General features: G+C 35.4%; 1 protein-coding gene across 2 annotated transcripts in view; it reads right to left on the bottom strand.

The window, feature by feature from the left end:
• The window catches only part of LOC134657851 (fibroblast growth factor 22), a 179,799-nt gene extending 159,436 nt beyond the window's left edge, over positions 1-20,363 (bottom strand). For both annotated transcript variants that reach the window (XM_063513463.1, XM_063513543.1), the window contains exon 1: positions 19,834-20,363. In XM_063513463.1, coding sequence (XP_063369533.1) covers positions 19,834-20,044 — 211 coding nt within the window. In that variant the 5' untranslated portion in view covers positions 20,045-20,363. The remainder of the gene's footprint in view (positions 1-19,833) is intronic.
• Positions 20,364-24,962: the final 4,599 nt, after the last annotated feature.

Here is a 24,962-nt window from a genome sequence, read left to right as displayed (position 1 = left end):
GACTAAATACACCCAAATTACCCAAATGAAATTAATGCAGAGGAAAAATTACTTAAGGTAAGCTAACATTCTGAAATTATCTTCCCCATCTTCTTGGCTAAATGCGTGACGACCGCAACAGCACACAGCAACCCGACGTGAGCGAGACTTATGTAGCTTGTGAAGTATACGGGGTGTGCACTTGATCCACCTACATCATGTAGGTACGTGATCCAGCCAAATCCAGCCGGCAGTATCAGACAGTGGAGAGTAGGTAGGTACTCGGCCGTCAGAAACGTGCGGGCACTGCCGGCTGGATTTAGAAGTCTGCGATAAACGTCCCCAGGTAGGTTCTTTTATCAGGTCTTTCATTGGTTTCTGCAAAGTGATTGGTGGGTTCCGGAGAAGGCGATGTGACACGTCGTTCGGTATTAGCAATATATTACAGATTTATCTTTCTGAGGTTCAATATTAAAGCAATTTTACTTTCTTCAGGTACCTAAAGGTATAAAGGTATAAATTAATAAATGCATTTGTAAGTGCTATAATTGAGCAATTTACACTTCATATTTTATAGTCCAGTCGCAAATTGAATTCTTATAATTGCTCTTGTGTTGCAGGTGACCATGGGAGATGGCGCTCTTGACAGTAACAGTTAATGACCAGACCATGTAAAACTTGATGGGCCAGACAAGAAATGCTTTATGAAGAAAGCTATTTCGCTGACTTTGGCTGATATAAATAACTTTTAATAAATTAATCTGAATAATAAATATTTTCCTCGTATTCGTGTCATGATCCGTGTTCTAGGTACTCTGCAAAGTTTATTTAACCTTCAAGCCTTGAAACCACCGCAACTGCCAATATTTAAATTTTTTCATCCATTTGCTTTTCTCGTGAATCAATTTGGTTTTAAACAAAGCTTTGCCCCTAATACCTAGGAAAATATAGTTTGGCCAGGGACTGTCTCATTTCAAACATAGACAGAGAGAAGCATATTATATTTGTCTTAGGCTAGTACTAACACCTAAAAGAAATCGATGAGTAGAGTTTTCTTTGTTCATATTTACTGGCAAATTGGGTTTGCCAGACTATAGTTAACTCTCCGGATTTGACGCTCTCTTTCTGGTGTCCCACCTTGCTTTGTGATATGGCTCAAAATAGATTAGCATAAAATTAACAGTAGGTAGAATCTGTGCGGAAAGAGAAGTCGTGAAATGTATGTCGCCCAATACATTCCACGACTCTTCTCTTTTCGAACAGACTCTACTATCGGGATTGTTTATCCTTGGGTGTTATAAATTCCTTAGAACGTAGTTGGTTATATCCTCTTTGCTTAGAACTACTGATATCTGTGACAAGACATTTCAGTGCAGTGACAGATTTGACGTGCGGTCTGCAGCCGCAGTTGCAAGAATACACCAAATGCGCGAAAATCACCATGCTGCGTGCAGTCCGGCTTGTCATTCATTTTACTATGGAATTTGACAGTTAGAACGACGCGTTCAGGCCGCTGCAGTAGTGTCGGAGCAGTAGTGCAGCTGCGGTCGGAAATACGTTAAAATGACCATATTGCATGCAGTCGGTATTGTCATTCAATTTACTATGGAAATTGACAATCACACCGACGCGTTCAGGCCGCCGCAGTAGTGTCGGAGCAGTAGTGCAGCTGCGGTCGGAAATACGTTAAAATGATCATATTACATGCAGTCGGTATTGTCATTCAATTTATTATGGAAATTGACAATCACACCGACGCGTTCAGGCCGCCGCAGTAATGCCGGAGCAGTAGTGCAGCTGCAGTTGGAAATGGAATGTCACCTTTAAGACAGTATTTAGAACATTAAGTAGTTGAGACATTTATTTTTAAAGTATAAGATTTAAGTTTAAGTAAAAGAGGCCTACTTACAGAATACACTTTAGAATACATTTGAATTTATTGTAGAAATAAAAAAATACAACCTGTTGAAGCCTACACACTTTGGAAACCATTTGTTTGTCTTGATATTTTAATACCGACCCATAAAAAATATTGACAGCTGAACAGTCAAAAATGGCGGAAATGTATTAAAACTATTTTCTAGAATATGACCTCGCAACTATAACTAAATGTTGAACACTTGGTGTGCGTAACTGTTTTCCATCGTATTTTCACGGAAACGTTCGTGTTTGTCATGCTACTTCAGCCAACTTCAGTACTTTTTGTACCGAGACTGACTGAAATAGTGAGACATGTTCGTACGTTTTTCATGAAAAAACGATGGAAAATAATTATGCACAATATCTGTACTAGCTACACACTAAGTTATAATTATGTGTTTCCACAATTAATAATCCATAAAATGATATGTCTATTTACATATTAAACATATCATACCTAGTCGTGAGAATCGTATGTCGTAACCCAATCAAAAAAGACAAATTAACATTTCTTAACGGAAGCAAGCCATAGAGTAAATGAATTGATAACGGCTTTACTTATCACTGATAATGAATTGGATGGATAACGAGTTAATCTATTAGATAAATTTAAAGAACCGCTTGATGAGATGGTATTTAGGAGGTATTCGAGATCTTAGAGGTGACGACAGATTTTAAGTTACATTACCAGTATCTTCATAGGTGGTAATTGCATTTAATTAAACATAATTATTTTAAACTAAATACTTATACATAGTATTTTTCTGTGATCAAATTGTGTAAGAGTTAAAAGTTTTTCTTTCTTAACTATGTTTTATATCAGAAATACCTACCTTGTATAAGACCCGGGCAGTACCTGCTATAGGTATATACCTATATGTACTTACTTATAATTTTGTGTCGCGGTTATGTATTTTTTTTTCTAAGCTAATTTTTTATATACTTACCAAGTACTTAGTGTACCTAAGTTTTCCATTCGGGCAGTAGTGTATTTTTTTAATATTCAAGTGTCTCATAGTATTAGAATAAAAATGAGGTATAACTTTTACGCTATTCTAGGCTATATTATTCCTGCAATTAACATCACAATCGCGTGTCACATTGTATTATTACCACTGTTATTAACACGATACAAAGTAAAGAGTTATTTTTCTTAATTGCATTAATTGTGATGAATAAAACATGGCACCAGACCCGAATCGTCTCAAGGACGACTGAATCTGGAATTTTAGGGTTGCCTCTAACTACCTACCTACCTACTACCTACCTTCTCTTAAGCAATTAAATACCTATATGTGGCTTCCCTTGCAGCACAGCAGGGTTCTTATGCTTCAAGTGCAATAAGGACATTTCCAACTGAAATTTCAACAGAAATTCTGACCCTTCTCTATGAAAAGCCACATACACCACCTGTAAACCCAAAGCAAAAAAAAAAACAGAATAGACTGCCATATTATTCATCAAAATCTGGTCAAATGTGAGTAAGTGGATAATACATAATATTACACACACACATAAGAACGTACCTCTCCTAGATTCACCGTAGTAAAAATCGACAAGCAAAATATACAACGTATGAAACTACCTCACACAGTACTAACACCGTATTTATATTATTTTACTTAAGTAGGTACCTAATGTAAATACAATTTTAATTGTAATAAATAAATTAAAAATATATAGGTACAAAACTGCGCCAACCCTATCGTAACACCGAGAAAAAAAGACAGAAGAGAACTGATTCGGACGTGTCTTTCCCGAAAACTTTACCACCGGTTATTCGATCGGATCTTCATACAAATATGTACCTAAATACATTATGAGGAAATAGTTTAATTTTATTTAAAACATGATTTTGGGGTCAACGCCTTCTTAACACGTTTTTGACATTCAGGATTAGGACCCCAAAATCACCCAGTTACATAAGTGTATAAAATAATGCTGCTTAAATTCAATTAGTGTCCAAATATTTTTGTGACAAACGATCCGTTATCAATTTCTCGCAACTTTAAGACAAGACGTTAGGAAGAAAATCTAAACAACAACCTAAAAACAAAGTGTAACAATGATATAAAATTTCTCGTGACATGTAAAGCCTTTAATACCTTTTTATAATGAACTAACAATCAGAAGTGTACTCATTTCTCTCTCGATCGAGAACCAATGGTAGCATGATAACTTTTTGGTGCACAATTTGGCGGTACATCATTTCGTTAAGTGAGTTGAGTGTAGTCCGACACCGGACCTGTTTGCGCGTGCGCACACTGACAGACGACAGACAGTTTGTCCGTTTGACCGTCTGTTTTAAGAGGCTCTCATTTATTTTATCTCAGAGGCGTATTTACCCTAGGGCCAAGGGGGCCATGGCCCGGGGCGGCAGGCCTCGGGGGGGCGGCGAAGCCGCCCCCTCGCGGCTTTTTCTGGGCGCCTTTTATAATCAAACTTACCTATAATTTTTATTATATTTTATTTTAATTGACATTTAAATTAATAAACAAACGAACAAGTACCTAAATTAAGCAACATTTTCGTTCAAGAGGTATTAGTATGGTAGAAATTTTTATAAGTAATAGTAGTTTATGCAACAGTGATATAATAAGGGTTCTTAAAATTCAAGGGTCGAAGTTACAAAACGAGACGTAGTCGAGTTTTGTAAAAAAAGACCCGAGAATTTTAAGAACCAATTATGAGCTGTTGCATACATTACTTTTTCTATGACAGCTGCAGCAAAAAAAAAAAAAGTTATTATTAAAAAAAAATAGTTATTATTAAAAAAAAAGAGTTATTATTAAAAAAAAGAGTTATTATTAAAAAAAAAGAGTTATTATTTAAAAAAAAATTAGTTATTATTAAAAAAAAAAAAGAGTTATTATTTAAAAAAAAAAGAGTTATTATTGTAAATGAAAACATACCTCTTTCAATCAAGATGATCGGAACTTGTATCTTTAAAAAAAATAAAGCAGTTGTATTATACTCATAAGATGACTGCTAGCAGTCATCTTATGAGCCTATAGACAAAGCATTCAAATGACATTGCTTTAGATATCACTGTCAGTCATTTAATTGACACATTTAAGTGCTGGAGTAGAAAAAATAATTAATTTTGCGTGATGATCTGCCCTAGTAGCACGGTAGCATTTTTATCGTTTATCACCATGCCTGTCACGTTCTAACAAGTATGTAAGTGCGAAAGTGACGGGCATAGTGATAGTCGATAAAAATGGAACCGTGCTGAGCCCGCTGTGTATTTTTTGAGTTCATTATTTTAATTGTACAATAAATAAAATACCTAAAATATTGTATTTTATCAGTTTTTATCAAATCTTAAACTTTATTTTTATTAATTAGTTATTAAGAGTTCATAGTGTTCATACTCGTATACGTGGTTTGGATCGATGCGGTCTGAAGTTTTTCGGGGGTCTATTATAAACCGTGAATATATATATTTTTTTGTCTGTTTCTTTTTGCTAACAGTGTGAAAGGGACAGAGATAATAGAACCCAAGTATTTCGAACTTGTATTAGACCCCGCATGTTGAAATGATATTTGAGTATAAAGTCACTTGAATATCATTTTGTCTCACTCAGTGAGCAAAATCGCATTTTGCTCACTATTTTTAAGAAGCAAAGTACCCTTGTTCGAGATGCTGAGGCACAGAATAAGTAATAGTATTATCATACAGAACGGACACGCACCGCCCCGCCCCGACTCGGTTACCTCGCCCCTCGACAGCAGTTAGCCGAGTTTTAGCCGCGCGCTCAGTTCGGTTAGCGACGCGATGACGGACGGAACGTTCAAAATGCCGGTCTATTGTGCTATGTACGAGTACCGAGTGTGCCCTGTGTGTGTGTGTGTGTGTGTGTGTGTGTTATTTTAGAAATAAGTAATCAAGTTTTCAATTTAAAATACACGAAATGTGTATAAGGGTAAACTTTTGTATAATAATAGGTAATAATATCGTACGTCACATACATACACGCCTACCGATTTTTTGTTCGTTGAATTTAGGAATGTTAAGTTAACATTTTAATGTAAATACCTACACAGATATTACTTGTAAATGTTTTATTTTTAGTTTTACACTCTTTTCACAAAAAAAAAATTATGCTCGGAATATTCGCGTTTTTATTGATTTATTTATTTATATTTTGGAGATCCAACAGCTATCTATACAGAGTATCCCAAACTAATAAGAGATTAAGGAGAGATGGTTTTTTTATTGTAATATAATTAATTAGGTATTTTGCCCAAAAACCCAGCCTCACTGTGCAGAGAGGGAACGCGGCCAGTATCCTGGGAACTGCCTCAGGCTAATTCAGGGTTAGATTTTTGATTTATTTTGTTATTCAATCTCTGTTATTAATATATGCCATTTGGCGATTTTACGATACTTCGTGTAATGACCACTTAAAAAATATTGAATGAAATACAGTGTTGCCAACCTTATTTTAAATGTCATCTCTGACAAATAAGTGAACCATAGACCTGTTTTTTTTAATTTCATTCATTCATTCATTCTTTCCCCGCCCGTACCCTCCATTTTTGCTACTTCTTGAATTAAAAATATTTGTTAAAGTTACAATTTTATTTCAAAGTAAGTGCTTGGTCGTAGAAAAAGTATTGTATGCAACGTTGTTTTTTAACTGAGTCAAAAAATACTCGTGGCGCCTTTATTAACAATTTTCGGCTTCGCCTCAAATTGTTACTCACGCCACTCACCTTTTTTGACCTCTCTTAAACAACGGTTGCATAAAATACTATATCGTCACTGATGAAGGGGGGCGGCAAATCAAAATGGCCCGGGGCGCCAAATTTGTAAATACGCCTCTGTTTTATCTTATTTATATCAATTGAGGGACTACCGAATTTAGTATTGTGAATCATTATTTCATGATACTACATATCATATCATAACATATCATTGAAATTATTGAAATTACCACACATATTTTGATATCAAAATTAATCTAAAGTACCTAAGCGTTTGGTGTATCTAACTAAACTTTAGTTAGATACACCAAACGCTTAGTTACTAAAGTACCTAAGTGAAAAATCTTGAACTGACTACAGGAATGCACCACGAAACAGCTTTACTTATTATAGTTTAGTAAGTATGTATAATTAATAAATATTCATTGTAAATATTTAAAAAATGTTGTTACATAAATAAAAATACATAATATTAAACCTTTGTTCAGCAGTTCACAATTTTATTCATATTATACTTTTATAACTAACACGGGACTTAATCGCGTAAAACTTACGTTCATTTATTCATATTGCTGATACATAAATCACTGCATCGACTTTCTCCGTAATTCACCAATGCGTTATCTTTTCTTTAATTGATATTAAAACATTCCCACCCACTTTGTTTTTGTTTTGCCAGAGATAAAGCGAATCTAGAGTGATCCAGTAATACCACAACAACTATATCAGACGATCATTCAACCCAAATGCAGCTATGCGATTGATAAGTGATAACCTACAAAGTTGCGTAGGTAGCTATATTATTTTGTTGCAAGCATGACTTCGCATACAAGGTACAGATGTAGTGCATAATTATTTTCCATCGTTTTTTCACAGAAACGTACGAACGTGTCTTGTTATTTCAAACCAGCAATGAACGGCAAACTGTCTGACAGTCACTATTGTCACAGCGGTAAAACAGGGGCCAGGTGGCATATGCCATTGTTGGTATCATAATTTTCTGTCAATTAACTTAATTTCAAATTTAATTAATTTAACCGTTTTCTTGCATCTTACCACACTAAGGAATTCATATCATATAATGAATATTTTTAAAACCGGTTCCTAATTAAGAAAAGCTAAATATTAAACAAAACATTTCAAAAACCTAATCATTAATGTCAGATTAATCAATGTAATCGCTGATTTTAATTTCTAGATCATTTGATTGACATGATTCTAAATCATTTTATGTTATACGGCGGCATTTTGTGTCAATTGATATCATTATCCGTACGACCGAATTATTGACAAAAAAGTTACATACTTTATCTCTTTATTGCGTATTTTTTTTCGTATTATTTTTTCCATCCATACTCATTAGCATACATACATAGTATTTGTTAATCAGAAAGAAAGTAAAGGTACTTAAGAGCTTTAATTTCTTTGTAGTTGAGTTGAGTGTTATGCTTTTAGGGTTCTGTATCAAAAAGGTACAAAAGGAACCCTTATTTAATACCACATCGGTGGCAGACATCGTATATACCTGATAGTAAGCTGTCACCATAGCCTGCAACATACATTACACTGGCGTTGCCGACCCCTTTAAATCCTGTACACTCCTTTTTTGAAAAACCCCGTACCTAATAGTCCCTCGAGAAAACTACGGCAGCGACAAAAGTGTTCATATCTTTCTTTACTAAGTTTACCATAAAATCTGAGTAGACCTAAGAAACAGTTCAAAAAAGACTTCAAAGGTAACCACAGCTTAGATATCCGCAAAAATTCCTCTTAACCCACACTCCCTTGTTCGGCCCACCCGAGATGCCAGATTAAACCCATAAAGTGCAATCGCTGTGCCCATCTGTGACGATGACGGATTTATTGTAAGCAACCACCTCGTAAATTGTATGATGGCGCTTGGAGATACAAGATGTGCTATCATATTTTAAAAGGGTTTTGTGGCAGTGGCGTGAATTGACTCGTGTACCGTCAACACTCTTAAGTGACAATTTAAACTTTATTGCCACAACATAAGGTGCACCGATGGCGAGTAAGAGTGTTGATTTTAGTACGGGTTACGTCGATAAACAAAAAATAAATTAAGAAGCAAATGTGAACTGCTACACTTTATAAATAGGTAATGTTTTTCCAACCCGTAATACTAGTACTTAGTAATTGATATTCTGCGATTTCAAAATATAGGTCAATTTTGTTTAAAAGACTATTTGCGAAACAAATTCATACATTCCATGCTGAACATGTGATTTAGGAATATTGTTCATACACATATTATACACAGTCATTAAAAATTAAAACTACACTCATTTTACTCATTTAACTGATACAAAACGTGTTATTTTCAAAATATACTCCTTTGGTTTTGATGTGCATCAAAACCAAAGGAGGTGCGTCTGTGTAGACGCAAACGTTTGTTAAAATTATCAACATTAATATGTTGCAGTTAAAAAAATTGGCTACATACTTTTGGAAGGCGGGCTATCCTGTACAACTAATTAAATAAAAAAAATTAAAATGATACAAAATTGACAGACACATTCATAGAGTACGGGGCATGGCACTCTGGCGCGTATTTTAGCGACGTCTCGCTCGCACGTCGAGCGACGTGTGAATCGGACACTGTGTGCCATGGCTGAGAAGTGCCTGACATGTGGCAGTTCAAGGTCGCCGTGTCAAGGTTGTCCGTCGTTGACCATCTGACCGCATTCTACATACACGGTTGACCTAATTTTACTTTCTGGTCCGACACTGACTCAATTGTCCCTATTGTGAAGTTGCTGGTACCTACTGTGATTGTGACATGACAAAGTTTTGCTTTACGGTTACTAACTAGACTATAGAATTAAATCTATGCAAAGATTACAAGGCGCTTTCTTTAAAAGTGACATAACCTTGCCATTTTTCAGCCGCCTACGGTGTATCAGATTCAGATCATCATTGGCCACGACATCTATAGCAGATGACTGTTGCAGCATCAGGTAAAATCAGGTGTTGACTGAAGAGTCCAATACCAGAGCGGTATCTTCTGCCACAGCAATCACAAACATGACGAGAGTCCAAGGGGGGAGGTCTAGAACAGGGATTTTGCGAATATCCGCATCCGCATCCGCAACCGCGGAACTTTCGCATTATTTTGAAGATCGGCATAAAATGCGGATTTAATGCGGATGCGGATGTGGACCAGGTCGGTACAGGGACGTCTTAGCATCGGCGTAAGTGCTAGACTGCTAGGTAATTTAGCCATTAGCCAAAAAAACCTATTAGAAATAAGCAGTCAAGCGTGAGTGGGACTTAATGTACGGAACCCTTGGAACGCGAGTCCGACTCGCACTTCTCCGGTTTTTTGAAATAAAAATTATTAAAATGTAATATTTGACGTTTTTTTATGTACCTAGTCATGACATCCGCATCCGCATCCGCATACGCATCCGCGGATGTGAGCCTTTAAGAATCCGCATCCGCATCCGCATCCGCGGATGTCAAAAAATCGGCATCCGCAACATCCCTGGTCTAGAAGCGCGGAGACAATTCTGCCTAAAGTTCTCTAACCAGTCCTTGTCATGTTTGTTTACACCCGCTTTGAGTCAGGCGGTCAATAATGTCAATATGACACATGGAAACAAAGACATATTTTATGTTTATTTTTTATTTTTTATTTGTAACTTTGTGGACTGCACACACAGTACGTCCAGTACGTGGCGATTGTTAACATTCTTGCAAGCAGAAGCATATTTTCAGGAGGGTTCAACTATTTCTGCAGCTGAACTGTGCTCACCTCAGTTCAAAGAATTGAAGACTCAATGTCTGCATTGGATATGCAGTGAAAAAGCTCTTAGGGCGTCAGCTAGCTGGCGCGGGTGGACAGATCGGGCGCACACACGCGGGTGTCATTATAGCTAAAATCTGTCGCACGCGTTCGCGACAGTTAGCATTTCTTATACTATTTTTCGTTAACCCGTTCACCCGCTCCGTGCAAACCGCGACAGCTAGCGCATATCATGATCGCTCCTTCCCATGCCCATATCATGATCGTGCAGCCATCACCATTCGCCACGGTTCTAATTGGTGTTATCGGACGGCACAGTTGCGCGTGCACATGCGGTAGCTCGCGTACACAAGTTTATTTATATCGTGAACCAATTCCCTACAACTATCGGTTATCAATTCAACTCGTGGGAAACTACCACTAAGTTTAAAGACTTTAAAGTTATCCATTTACTTAAATGTAACTAGTACAGACAGCAGAAGTAGCTTAGCGGGCGAGGTGTTCAAAATTACCTTGACGCGCTCTTATTCTCTTAACGATAAAGTCGCGTCAAGATCATTTGGAACACCTGGCCCGCTTAGCAACTTCTGCTGCTGACTGTACCTACCTACAGTTGGCTACAAACAGACGCGCCGATGACAAGACCGATCGCCTCTTGGTAAAAAGGCAATAAATTTACACCTGTTTTCAGATCGCCGCTTACTCACTTTTCACTGTAACTTTCGTAGTAGGACATTGGGCGCCCGGGAAGTGCGCGAACGGCGCATTTGCCAGATCGAGACACACCTTTTTAAACAATTTGCGAACGTAACACTTTTACTAGCATAACAAGGATCTAAATCAATTTACATCAATGTTCGAAATGATGTAGAACAGGTACAGTTATAAAGTGTCGGGACTCTAATAAATAGGATATCTAGACAAATTTGGCACGCGGAAAAACACCTTTTTTTATACTACATCGGTGGCAAACAAGCATACGGGCCGCCTGATGGTAAGCAGTCACCGTAGCCTATGGACTATTTGTAATGTGATGAAAAGTAGAATAGGAATCGGTACTTTAAAAAAGATTCGAATCATTATTTTAGTATGTACTAGCTGTTGCCCGCGACTTCGTACGCGTGGATTTGTATATTGGTGGTTATAAATTCTACATTCGCTTAGAACATTATGCAGCAAAAGATAGCAGTAGGGGCGGTTAATCATTCATTTGTTAATTATTATACAACGCATGAGATTTGTCTTTCACAACCTGGCTACGAAGTTTCAAGCCCTTAACTGAATAAAATTGTTCTCGATATAATCTCTCTCAACCCCCAGAAGATTTTCAAGTCCACTATTTAATAAAATCTACTACCTAACTACCTATACCCTCCTCCAATTGAGGGGGGATTTAAATCTTCTCGGGGCAGAGGTGTAGGGTTGGAGCCGGTCTACCTAGCTTTATTTGACATTCATAAGCGCATTATAACGTATACCTACTTGAATAAACTATCTTTTATCTTTATCTTATCTTTATTTACGAAATTTGAAGTTCATAGCTTTAAATAAAATTTGAACCCTCTACCAACTCTCAACCCCTGTTTAAACTTTTAGGGGATAAATTTTTTAAAACGCTGAAAATACTTTTCTTGTATTGTAATAATATGCCTTTATACAACGATTCAAGTCCCGCACTCAAATAAATATTTTGGTTCCATACAAATTTTCGACCCCCGTTTCACCACCTTGGGGGATGAATTATCAAAGACTCTGAAATTAGTTTTCTTTTCTCTGAATAAATTACCTTTTTACGAAGCTTCAGCTTCAAGTTCCTAGCTTTAAATAAAATTATAACCTATACAATCTTTCAACCCCTTTATAACCCTGTCATGGGATGAATTTTTAAAAACGCTGAAATTAGTTTTCTTGTGTTCTAATAATATGGCTTTATACAAAGATTTAAGTCCCTCTCAAAAATATTTCATCTCCATACAATCTTTCAACCCCTTTTTCACCTCCTCGAGGGATGAATTTTTAAAAACGCTGAATAGGTTTTCTTGTTTTTTAATAAAATACCTTTTTACGAAGTTTCAAGTTCCTAGCTTTAAATCAAATTTGAACCCTATACAAACTTTCAACCTCTTTTGGACCCTTATAGGGGATGAATTTTTAAAAACGCTGAAATGACTTTTTACGTATTCTAATAATATGTCATTATACAAAGATTCAAGTCCCGCACTTACAAAAAATTTTGACCTCCATACAAATTTTCAACCCCTTTTTCACCACCTTAAATGTTGAATGTTGAAAAACGCTGACATTAGTTTTCTTCTCTTTTAATGAAATAACTTTTATACGAAGTTACAAATTCGTAGCTTAAAATAAAATTTAAACCCTATACAATCTTTCAACCCCTTTTTAACCCTTTTAAGGGATGAATTTTTAAAAACGCTGAAATGACTTTTCTTAAGTTCTAATAATATGGCTTTATACAAAGATTCAAGTCCCGCACTCTAAAAAATATTTGATCTCCGTACAAACTTTCAACCCCTTTTTCACCACCTCGGGGGATGAATTTTTAAATACGCTGAAATTAGTTTTATTATTTTTTTAATTTAATACCTTTTTGCGAAGTTTCAAGGTCCTAGCTTAAAATAAAATTTGCACCTTAAGACAAAGTTTCATCCCCTTTTTTACTCCCTTATGGGTTGAATGTCCTAAAACGTCGCAATTCCTTTTTTTTGCAATCGGCTATTATGCCTTTCTAAAACGTTTCAAAGCATTTGTAATGGATTCAATCTTTCAAGCCATTTTTAACCCTGTTAGGGGATGAATTTTTAAAAATATATAATTTATAGTTATATTTATAGTATAATTAATATTTAGTCTTATAATAATATACCCATATACAAAGTTTAAAGTCCCACACTCACCAAAATATTTGACCTCCATACAAACTTTCAACCCCTTTTTCACCTCCTTGGGGGATGAATTTTCAAAAACGCTGAAATTAGTTTTCTTATTTTTTTATATAATACATTTTTACAAAGTTTCAAATTCCTAGCTTAAAATAAATCTTGAACCCCATACGACCTCTCATCCCCTTTTTAACCCTTTTAAGGGATGAATTTTTAAAAACGCTGGAATTACTTTTCTTGAGTTCTAATAATATGGCTTTATACAAAGATTCAAGTCCCGCACTCTCAAAAATATTTTATCTACGTACAAACTTTCAACCACTTTTTCACCACCTCGGGGGATGAATTTTTAAAAACGCTGAAATTAGTTTTCTTGTTTTTTAATTTAATACCTTTTTGCAAAGTTTCAAGGTCCTAGCTTAAAATAAAATTTGCACCCCAAGACAAAGTTTCATCCCCTTTTTTACCCCCTGAGGGGTTGAATTTCCTAAAACGTCGCAATTACTTTTTTTTGTAATCGGCTATTATGCCTTTCTAAGAAGTTTCAAAGCATTTGTAATGGATTCAAACTTTCAACCCCTTTTTAACCCTGTTAGGGGACGAATTTTCATAAACGCTGAAATTACTTTTCCTGTCTTATAATAATATACCCATATATAAAGTTTCAAGTCCCACACTCACAAAAATATTTGATCTCCATACAAATTTTCAACCCCGTTTTCACCACCTTGGAGGATGAATTTTCGAAAACGCTGAAATTAGTTTTCTTGTTTTTTAATTTAATACTTTTTTACGAAGTTTCAAGGTCCTAGCTTAAAATAAAATTTGCACCCCAGGACAAAGTTTCATCCCCTTTTTTACCCCCTTAGGGGTTGAATTACCTAAAATGTCGCAATTGCTTTTTTTTGTCATCGGCTATTATGCCTTTCTAAGAAGTTTCAAAGCATTTGTAATGGATTCAAATTTTTAACCCCTTTTTAACCCTGTTAGGGGATGAATTTTCAAAAACGCTGAAATTACTTTTCCCGTCTTATAATAATATCCCCATATACAAAGTTTCAAGTCCAACACTCACAAAAATATTTGATCTCCATTCAAACTTTCAACCCCTTTTTCACCACCTTGGGGGATGAATTTTCGAAAACGCAGAAATTAGTTTTCTTATTTTTTAATATACTACATTTTTAAAAAGTTTCAAATTCCTAGCTTAAAATAAAACTTGCACCCCATACAACCTTTCATCCCCTTTTTAACCCCCTTAGGGGTTGAATTTTTCAAAATCGCTTCTTATCTCTTGTACACTTTATAAATTCAACCTAGTGTGCAAATTTCAACTTTCTAGCTTTTGTAGTTTCGGCTCTGCGTTGATGAATCAGTCAGTCAGTCAGTCAGTCAGTCAGGACACTTGCATTTATATATATAGATTTACGTAAAAAACAGGGGTTATCAATAGGAATTCTTATTGTAGGGAGATAGTTTCTGTTGCCTTAAATACCTTCAACAGGTAATAGTAATAATGTCATTTATATTCATATGTTGTGTGATAATTATTAAAGGATATCTGCCGCTCTCGAACTAAAATACTGCTTCTTTTGGACAACAAAATTTTGGTTACCAATATACATACATATACATACCTACATATCTAGTTAAAAGTATAAACAAATATACGGCTTACGTTTAAAATCGATTTTTCACATACGCAATTACGCACTAATATCAGTCTAATGAACCCCGCGCCGTACACACCATTCATATGAGCCATGTAAGTATATTCGCGTTTTTGCGTAAGGTCAACAGCCTAAACACGTGGCAGTAATTGTTCGCGCTGATTGCTGATTGCATAACGACGGTGACGACAGACGTCAGGTTTCGCACATGCGATACCTAATATACGTCTTTGGAAGCAAGAAAAGCTGCCAAATGTAAAGTTTGTGCATGTTTAGTTTAGTTTGGTTTAGTTTATTTCATAAATATAAATTACAGTATAAATTATTCTTACACTATATGAATTTATATTTTGGTCGTCAATAGTTTAGCATGCAATAGGTAATTATAAAATGTCTACAGTAATTTTAGCATTCTGTCATGCCATATTTAATAAAAGCTGGCAAGAAAATTGTATCGCTTTGAGGAAACGTCATTTTGGGAAATGCATTTTTTTACGTAGTACCTACATTTGAAGTTTTAACTTAAATCACTTAAATCAATATTTCAAGGTAGTCTGTTACAGTCGGAACATGGCTCTTCTAGTACAGTAAATTGTTTAGTTTTGCTGATCTTATTATATCATAATATTGAAATCTTTATGTATATGACATAAATATCCCAGTTTGACACTGTCCCAATAATTGCCACCTTCCATCTTTAATTTAACAATTTAGGTGTGCGGGCTGTCAACTGTCAAATACTAGTAAGTTTACATTATCTTTACCAACAAATCTGAAGTTTAGAGTCAAGTTGATTCCAGTCGTGAGTAAATTGACAACAATGCTTAGTATTTAGCAGAAAATTGCCTCCAAATTCGTGAGGAGTGTTACTGATAAGCCGAAATGAACAATGGCTGTAATTGATATAATCAGAGCACAGATTACAAGACAACGGCTGCGGAATACCAAACTAAAATACAGTTGGAACGTCACTAAAGGTATACCAGTAAAGTTCAAAATTGATAGTAATACGTAAAGATGATTATTTGCAATAAACTGCAAATTGCAGCAAACACCTGCACTTTAAATAGCCTTACTATCATTAAGATAAAGTTGATATTTGTGGTTTTTGTGTGAATACGGGTTGGTTAATGGCAAAGTTGAAAAAATGTAAGGAAATGGATACCGGGAAGCGGAGAAAGGTAAATTGGCTAGCAACAACGCGCTCGGCTTTTATGAAGTCGTTCAAATTTTACGCGTTTTTGGGGTTCCGTGTCAATATGTGCAAAGAAATAGGCACAAGTAAATAATACATATTAATATGGAGTGGCCCAAAAATAGATAGATATACTTGGTCAAGCAGATCTTGTCAGTAGAAAAAGGCGGCAAATTTGAAAAATGTAAGCGCGAAGGGATATCGTCCCATAGAAAATTTGAATTTCGCGCCTTATTTTACTGACAAGATTTGCTTGACCAGCTATAGATAGATTACTCTTTGTTGGCACACCTCAGTAAAATGATACAGAAGAAAAGAACAAAATACGAATAGGTACGTTGTATTTTTTTTTTACTTATTAATATTAATATTGTTGATAGTTTTAACATACATTTGCGTTTGCTAAATGAGTATATTTAAAAAAAATAAGTACGTTTTGTTTTAGTTAAATGACAATTGTTTTAATTTTAATGACATTTTGTAAAAGATGTGTAAGTAAGAAAAATATTCGTAATAACTGTACCCATTAGGTAAATACAATAGGAAAATGAAATTCTTACAACATACTTAAACAGTACAACAACAATAATAATATCTTGGTCCAGACGACGCGCTAATGTTATTTTAGTCAAAGTAAATGTCACGACGGCGGGCTTACTGATTCTAAATATCGGTTACACCACAAAGTGTTTTAAATATAGATTTTACATTTAATATAAACAATGAAATGAATTAATTATTATTTTTTTGCACAATTTGTCCTGAACTTGGAATGCCACTTAAAAGCTTTTATAAATCTAAAAGGAAGACCTACGAAAAACTAAATGGCTGTCGTAAAAAAGTAAAAAAACCGGCCAAGTGCGAGTCGGACTCGCGCACGGAGGGTTCCGCAACATCAACAAAAAATAGAGCAAAACAAGCAAAAAAACATGCAAAAAAACGGTCACCCATCCAAGTACTGATCCCGCCCGACGTTGCTTAACTTCGGTCAAAAAATCACGTTTGTTGTATGGGAGCCCCACTTAAATCTTTATTTTATTCTGTTTTTAGTATTTGTTGTTATAGCGGCAACAGAAATACATCATCTGTGAAAATTTCAACTGTCTAGCTATCACGGTTCGTGAGATACAGCCTGGTGACAGACGGACGGACGGACGGACGGACGGACGGACAGCGGAGTCTTAGTAATAGGGTCCCGTTTTTACCCTTTGGGTACGGAACCCTAAAAAGTAAAGTCTTGTTGCATTCAACGCCTGTTACATGTCGCATTGAAGAACTGTATCAAATTGTATAAGTATGGAATACTCGTATATCAAACTGAATTAGGTACATATTAGCGAATGCTTAGTATATTGCGCAATTTAATTGCGCGTAAAAAAGACTTTATTCAATGGTGCAAAAGATACTTTATTATAATATAGCGACCCGCCCCGGCTTCGCACGGGTTAACAAATTATACATAAGCTTTCCTCTTGAATCACTCTGTATATTAAAAAACCGCATCAAAATCCGTTGCGTAGTTTTAAAGATCTAAGCATACATAGATTACGTAGGGACAGACAGACAGCGGAGCGACTTTGTTTTATACTATGTAGTGATAAGTTATATGTTGCTACCTATTTTAAAAGCGAGAATATCTAGTAGGTAGTACAAGAGTTTATTACATTTCGCAAATTAAAATTGCATTTATCTTGGCAAATTTTACTTTATAGACGGCTAGAGGATATGAATTTCACGTTGGAATAAGAACGGATCATTACAGACAAATTTAATTAGTATTTGCTCCAATTCAAAGTACACTCATGGCTCTTCTACAAGATGGGCCAACGCCGGCCACTCCAAGGGACGCAGCCATGCGGTAGAATGAGATAGCAATATCACTTGCTCCCTCTAACGTATAAATGCGTCCCTTGGAGTGGCCGGCGTTAGCCCATCGTGTAGAGGAGCCATCACACTCACATTCCGTGTCATTCCGACTCGGACCAACTCGCTCGCGGCAAATCGTTCTATAGAGTCATTATCGCAATTCGGCCGATATGTAATTACGTACTTGCACGCCGATTCTGACAGCTTTGTTATTACACGGCCATTAAATTAGTTCCGATGCTATTATTGCGTCTATTAACCTTTTTAGGAGCTGTCAAATAAATGGTAATAGTAAGACAGATGTCGCTGTGGTGAATTAGAATAGATTCCTAAGATTAAGAACGATTTCCGTTCATCAACATCGTAATGTTAGTCACCGAATTTCGCAGTATTTCGCAAAGCCAACACTTTACACTAGTTGGCTTATGTGCGACGTGCATACAGCAATAAGAGTTAAATGCATCCTTACTATATTCAGGGTGCTTCCTGTAACAGGAGCAATAAATTAAACCAAAGGCTGTACTCCTCAAACTGACCAACATTTGTTCAGCAACTTTTAAAAATAATTAATCCTTTAGACTTCCTCTTCATACAAAATAAATATTGCCTTCAATGTACGCTGACATCAGTGTGTTTGACGTTGGTTGTCACGCTTTAAACATAACAATATTTGCAATACATTGCGTCTTAGAATAAACTTTGAAGTATAATAAAAATCAAAACATGAGTTATTTTGAAAAGTTGCTGAACAAATGTTGGTCAGTTTGAGGAGTACAGCCTACGGTTTAATTTATTGCTCCTGTTACAGGAAGCACCCTGTATAGGTATCTGTCTCTTTGCCTGGTGACTACCAGGTCACTAAGGAATGCAATCTTAGGTTCAATCTGTTAGTCTACAGATGTGCAAGCTGCCAAAACTTTGCAAAAAGTTTTACAGGAAATAAAATAAACTTTAATTTTGAAAATAAAAAAACCAATTCCTATAAAGTTTCAGGTTTTTTTTTAAGTTTTTAGTATTCATGAATAAATGTATTTAATAAAATTGAACACATTTTAATTCGCTCCAGATATTTCGGGTTTAGTCCGACTCAAACACACGCTTAGCCAATTTTTATAATAACACAGTGGTAACTTAAGTTATGTCACAGACACTATTATTAAAAACAAAAACAAGTCTAGGCCGTGTCTTGCCGTAAATAATAATAGGCTCAAAACGCATGTTAGTATAAAAAAGTTCCAAGTCCAATGAGGATTAAGAAGAATTTTAAGCTCTAAAACAATTCTAATATGACTCAAAATGTCGCTGACCAAAATGGGAGATAGAATTTAAATATAGTAAAACATTACAAGTAAGATGTCAAATAAACGCTCTACTATTAACTTTTTGCCGCTAATTCGTGGTATTGTTGCAATTAGTGTTAGATAAACGATCTTAATATGTTCCTAATAATCGTTATTTTAAAATGACGGTTAAAGCCCATTCCATTAAAATAGTCTCGATATTCCATTATCGTTAAAATGTAGTTTCTGGCATGAAGATATATCCTGTGCTATCGATAAATTCGACAATTGCATTCAAGTTCATTAATATCTCTCTTCTTAATAAATATAAATGTAATTAAAAGCATATAGTGATTAGCTATGATACATTCCTACAAAACGACCGATTCAATAGGAACTATGATGATATAACATCAATCGTTTAACTAATTCAATGAATTCATTCTTTAAAATCGGTATGCACTTTTGCAGCTTGGTGTTCACGTACCCGACACCCGACAGTGTAAAAAGACTGAAGTTAAAACTAAACAACGAACGAAGTACTCACTGTGAACGCTGTTGACGTCTGTGGTGCCGTTGACGGTGCCATCCGGCAGCAGCTGCAGGTATCGATTCTTCAGGAACATCTGTATGTTCCTCGAGGTCCCGGTGATGTGGCTGAGATTCGCCGAGCGCTGCGCGCGCTCCGGCGCGGGGGCCGCGGCGCACGTGGCCAGCGCCAGCGCCGCCAGGAGCAGCCGCAGCGTGCGCGGGCGCATCGCGCGCCGCGCCCATGGCCGCCGCCCGGGCGCCGTCACTGCTCACGACTACTCATAACCCGCACGCAGTTCCAATACAATCCCTTTTGTAGGGTTTTTTCGGGCGCCCAACGTGGGGCCTGATCAAATTAACTGCAATCTCTTGTGCGCTTTCGATTTCGGTTGTGACATGTGAATGCAGTCATATTTAGTAACGTGGTCGCAGTATTGTGATACTTTCGGTGTCTCGGTTTACTCGCCACCGCAAACGTGCCAGCTTGCGGCCGTTCACACGATCTGTAACAAAAATATTGGTGCGTATTAATGCAATGTCTATGAATTGTTTGTTAGCTAAATCAGATATATTGTAAGCTTAGTAGCCGTTGATCTAAAAAAAAGAATTGGACTAACTGCATTGCATGATGTGTTTATAATTCTAGTCAATCAGTCACACAAATGAACTTTAAACGCACTTCTGAATTAAAAGCACTTCTAGTTAGGAATTACTGTCATACTGTGCTATCTTGGAAAACCTAACATAACACAACTCAATCGATTTGATCTATTTTGTAATTAAATTTTCATGCATTGTTTACATTTAGCAAATTGTTTACAATAGGGTATTTTCCTACTAGTCAAATCAGTTACTTTTTTAGAACTGTCAAAACGATTTGCTAATATGGAATTTATATGAAACATTACATCGTGACGTCACGGTCAACTCACCTACTTTGTGTATTTCTATCCGATTTATTAAATAACTTCGATCTGTGTTTTTCTAATAATTATCTGGTGCTTTATTTCATGCATGGTGTAAAATAATTTATTTTAAATACTGTATAATACCCTATTAAATGAATACAGTTGTTGCTCAACCAATCGATATGACAGCGTGTTATGATTAACTGCCTCAAGACACCGTTATCTGCCACATATTGAATATTTGTTATTAATGGCTGTTCAATCGATATAAAAATTATAATTGAGCGTTATCTTAGGACTGACCTGCCACTGTAACCCGCGCTTTGGATCAGTTACTGATTTATTACATAGAATAATATTATATTTCTTGACTTTTCCGTACTAAATAAGTTAATATATCACATAGTAACATATGTTTAGAATGTTTATGCGATTTTCATAACATGTGCGTGCTTTGTGGTAACCGAATGGGTAAGATCTCGAGGTCGACGATTATTAGGTCGTACAAAACGATATGTCTACGAAATATTACTTGACTTTAATAACTAGACTTGGGATCCCAAGCCACTGCTTGCAGGATGCAAAAGGAGCAGAAACGCAAAGATAATAGACAGATTTAACCCTTAGGTTTTCAATGAAGGTCAACATCGTGAAACCGGGAACCAGTGTGAGCCGACCTATGCCTTGATTTTCCTACAGGTAAGAAGCACAGATCTTTAGGTGGCAACGCTTTTTACAAATAAATATTTTAATGTCAATTCATATAAAAAATAGTGCCTCTATATACTGACCATGGGATTCTTTGGAATAAGATTCAATTCAGAAGTTAGAAACTGCTAAGATATAAGTAAAAGCCGTAATATGATAAGCGCGAAACAAGTAACCAGGTCAAAAGACGAAGGTCACTTAGGCCTAAACATTACGAACGGCATGTCACGTAATGTCAACGTATTTAACGCAGCCGTATAATTGTCAATAATCTATGAAACTAAAAGGTATTAAACCCATCAAAATAGACGTATGCTAGTCTCAATTTTAATTCGGAGCGCTTAAAGTTGAATGTTCTCTTAAGCTCTTAGTTTTTTAGCTTGTTTTTGTTTTAAAATAGCGATATTTGTCGAAATCACACGCTTCGTTTGACGGCCCATTTGTGAAACGCAAACATTGCTGCCAACGAAAAAACAATTATTGATAAAGTCGCATTCGATTTTAAGCCATATTTCGGTTGCGATAGAATTATGATTAGAACATCGTATTAGAAATAATCAAAAACCATAAAAGCGCTGAAAGATAAGAACCGTTCGGAAGCGTAGAAACGTTCTTAGATTGTGTTGTTGGACTAAAACTAACAAGTTTTTTTTTGATAAAAACTTAAAAAGGCAAGTGTAAAGAAATATTGAACTTTAGGAGATCAATTTAAGTCTAAACGTACCAATTTTCGTTTGATAAGTAGTTATTCTTAAATATTCAACGCAGTGCAGTTAGTTTTCTTTAGAAGTGTTCTCAAGCGGAAATTTATAAAACTAGTAAATTATGTATCATATACTAGTAGTAGTTATTTAAATAATACGAATCTTTACGTAATACCGACAACGCTGACAGTATAAGATAAAAATGTCTTTTAAAATTCCGTTATTTGACTTTATGGACCACTAACGGTCAACTAATTTGTAGGCCTTCGTCAATTTGTTCGGATTTCAAACTAAATTTCATTAAGCTCCAGTCAAAAGTGACCTTGCCAAACGAAAATAAACCTTAATTTTATTTTAATTTAGGTATGTTAAGATGCAAAAAAGCTTGATTTCTATATTAGCCCTTTAACTTCCATACTTTAATGTGAAACAGCTGAGGAGCTTTGTCTTATCTAATACGCATAGATAGGTATGCTATATGCTTCTTGACAGTCAGAACTTTACTTTATATGTATAACCTTACGAGTACTTACTGATTAAAATGCCGCAAACATGAATTTGCCAGAGAAACTGGCTACGGAAGGAGTCGTCAGTTAATATTGAGAAATCTTCGTTACAAGTACATTAAAATAATGGCGGTGACAAGTCAATAAATATTGAACATGTGGTGTTACGTGTTGGGAAAGTGCGTATAGTAAAACGCGTTTTATACGTATTATCATAAGAACTATACTCATTTACAGGATACTTTTAGTAGTTTTCGCATCTTAATTAAATTTTGACATATCAGTCAAATATAACGTTATTGTTAGATATTTAATAAAGTGCGTATTATAATATAAATTGGACAATTTTGTGGTCATTAAGGCATAAAATATAGAGTTTAACTCGTAAAATTTTAAGAAGATAGACAATTGGACTTTTTGAAAGAAAAGGCTTACATAAATGCCAATAGAAATCGCTAAGACATTTACAGACAGAACGTTGACATCACTATCAATGACATACTTATAAACAAAAATCACAGTTTACCTATCTAATCTAAGTGATTGATTTAATGTATTAGTTAACCAAAACGCAAACAAGAGGCATTAAGTCTGCCTTTTGTACTTTTTTAGATATGCAATAAAGTTTAAAATAAATAAATAAACAGACAAGAAGGAAAGAAGATAATAATAAGAACTAAAAACTACACCATAAAACCAAAGTGAACAAACTAAAACGATAACTAAATATATAAACCACACTTAATAACATCGAGGTGTAAAGCCAGTGTCCAAAATCGGTATAATATCAATATTATCATTAATAAACGATCGTTCTTATTCCCGTTAAAGCGGCAAAATGTCGGTCTTCGATTCGGAATCGACATTTAATTGTGCTTAAACATCTGGTAAATCGGGTAAACGAATTGATGTTATGTTTATGCACTTTAAACAAGGAAAATCGTAACCAAAACGAGACATATTCCCAAAACTTGTTAAAGTTGCATTTTAAGGATTGGCTTGCCTAAGTTAGGACAACTAAGCATCTTGCCCTCCAACTTTAGAGAAAAACCAAGCCAAAATACCTACAAGTGTATTCCCATTTTGTCCTCGCCCCAAGTGGCCACCGCCATACATGAGGCGGGGACACATGGGATTAATATATATGAAGCGCCTATTCCCATCTGTGCCCGGCGAAGACAAATGGGAATACATCCAAATACGTAGGCTTGCCCAACTAATATGTTTGACGCACCGTCACAGCATATTCTTCTACAATTTCTACATATATGTAGTGCTAATTTTGTAGATACAGTCAGCATCAAATAGATAGTGACGACCAAAGCGGTCTAATTTATCAATTCATAACACACCTTTGTTAAGGTGGTTCGATTTTCATACAAAATTCAATCGACTTTCATTAAGTAACTACATGCTATTACTACATAAATATTTCCGCATTTATCTTCTTTCGAATATTCATTTTCGCTAAATGAATAGGAAAACAATGTTTCATACAGAAATCATGCAAAAATCATAGTTAACTTTTCATCGATTTTACGTATGTGTGCGTCACAAATGTCGTGTACGGATACATTTGCGACGTTGCCATACCATTTCCGACGTTGCCGGGCTGACCACGGCGTGAATTTGAAGTGCCGTCATGTTTAGTGCAATTTTGTTGACCTACCCGATTTTGTTGAATAAGTACCCGAAGTTCGTCAGCTTAGCTAAGAACTATCATGGCGCGTTTTGTAAACAGTCGCTTTTTTGCTTACAAACGGAAGGTTCCCGGTTCAATCCCCAGTCATTGTATGCTGGGACATAACTTTTTGTATTTTTTTTACACCTAAATTTCGTGTTGTTTTTTTTTTTTTTTTTTTTTTTCTTATTTTCAAAAATCGATAGATTAAGTATGGGCTAAGCGTATTCGTTTAATTTTTACAAAGATAAATATAAATTATACTCTACCTAATCTCTTTGATTTTTACAATCAGGACATCCTCACAGCAATAAAAAAGAAATGTATAAAATTTCTTGTGGTTGAAAATAATGGAATTTTGTCTATGAATGAAAAACACAATTATTACTAGTTACTACCAGGTATGTAAATTATAACTTGATTATAACTTTATTAGAATCCATATGGTTGCATCATCTTTCTTCCTATTACATTAGATATTTTTTTCTATCATGATTCATGATATTATATTTCTTTCAGGTATAGGGACTACTACGGATAACAAATATGAAAAAATGTACTGTAGGTACTTGAATAAAAAAATAAATCCTTTTATTTTATTTTACAATTACCTACTACTTTATTAGAGTCTGGGCAGT

The sequence above is a fragment of the Cydia amplana genome, chromosome 1, assembly GCF_948474715.1.
Source record: "Cydia amplana chromosome 1, ilCydAmpl1.1, whole genome shotgun sequence".
NCBI classification, from domain to species: Eukaryota; Metazoa; Arthropoda; class Insecta; order Lepidoptera; family Tortricidae; genus Cydia; species Cydia amplana.
Note: the sequence above shows the minus strand (reverse complement) of the source record. Positions and strands in the feature narration are given on the sequence as shown.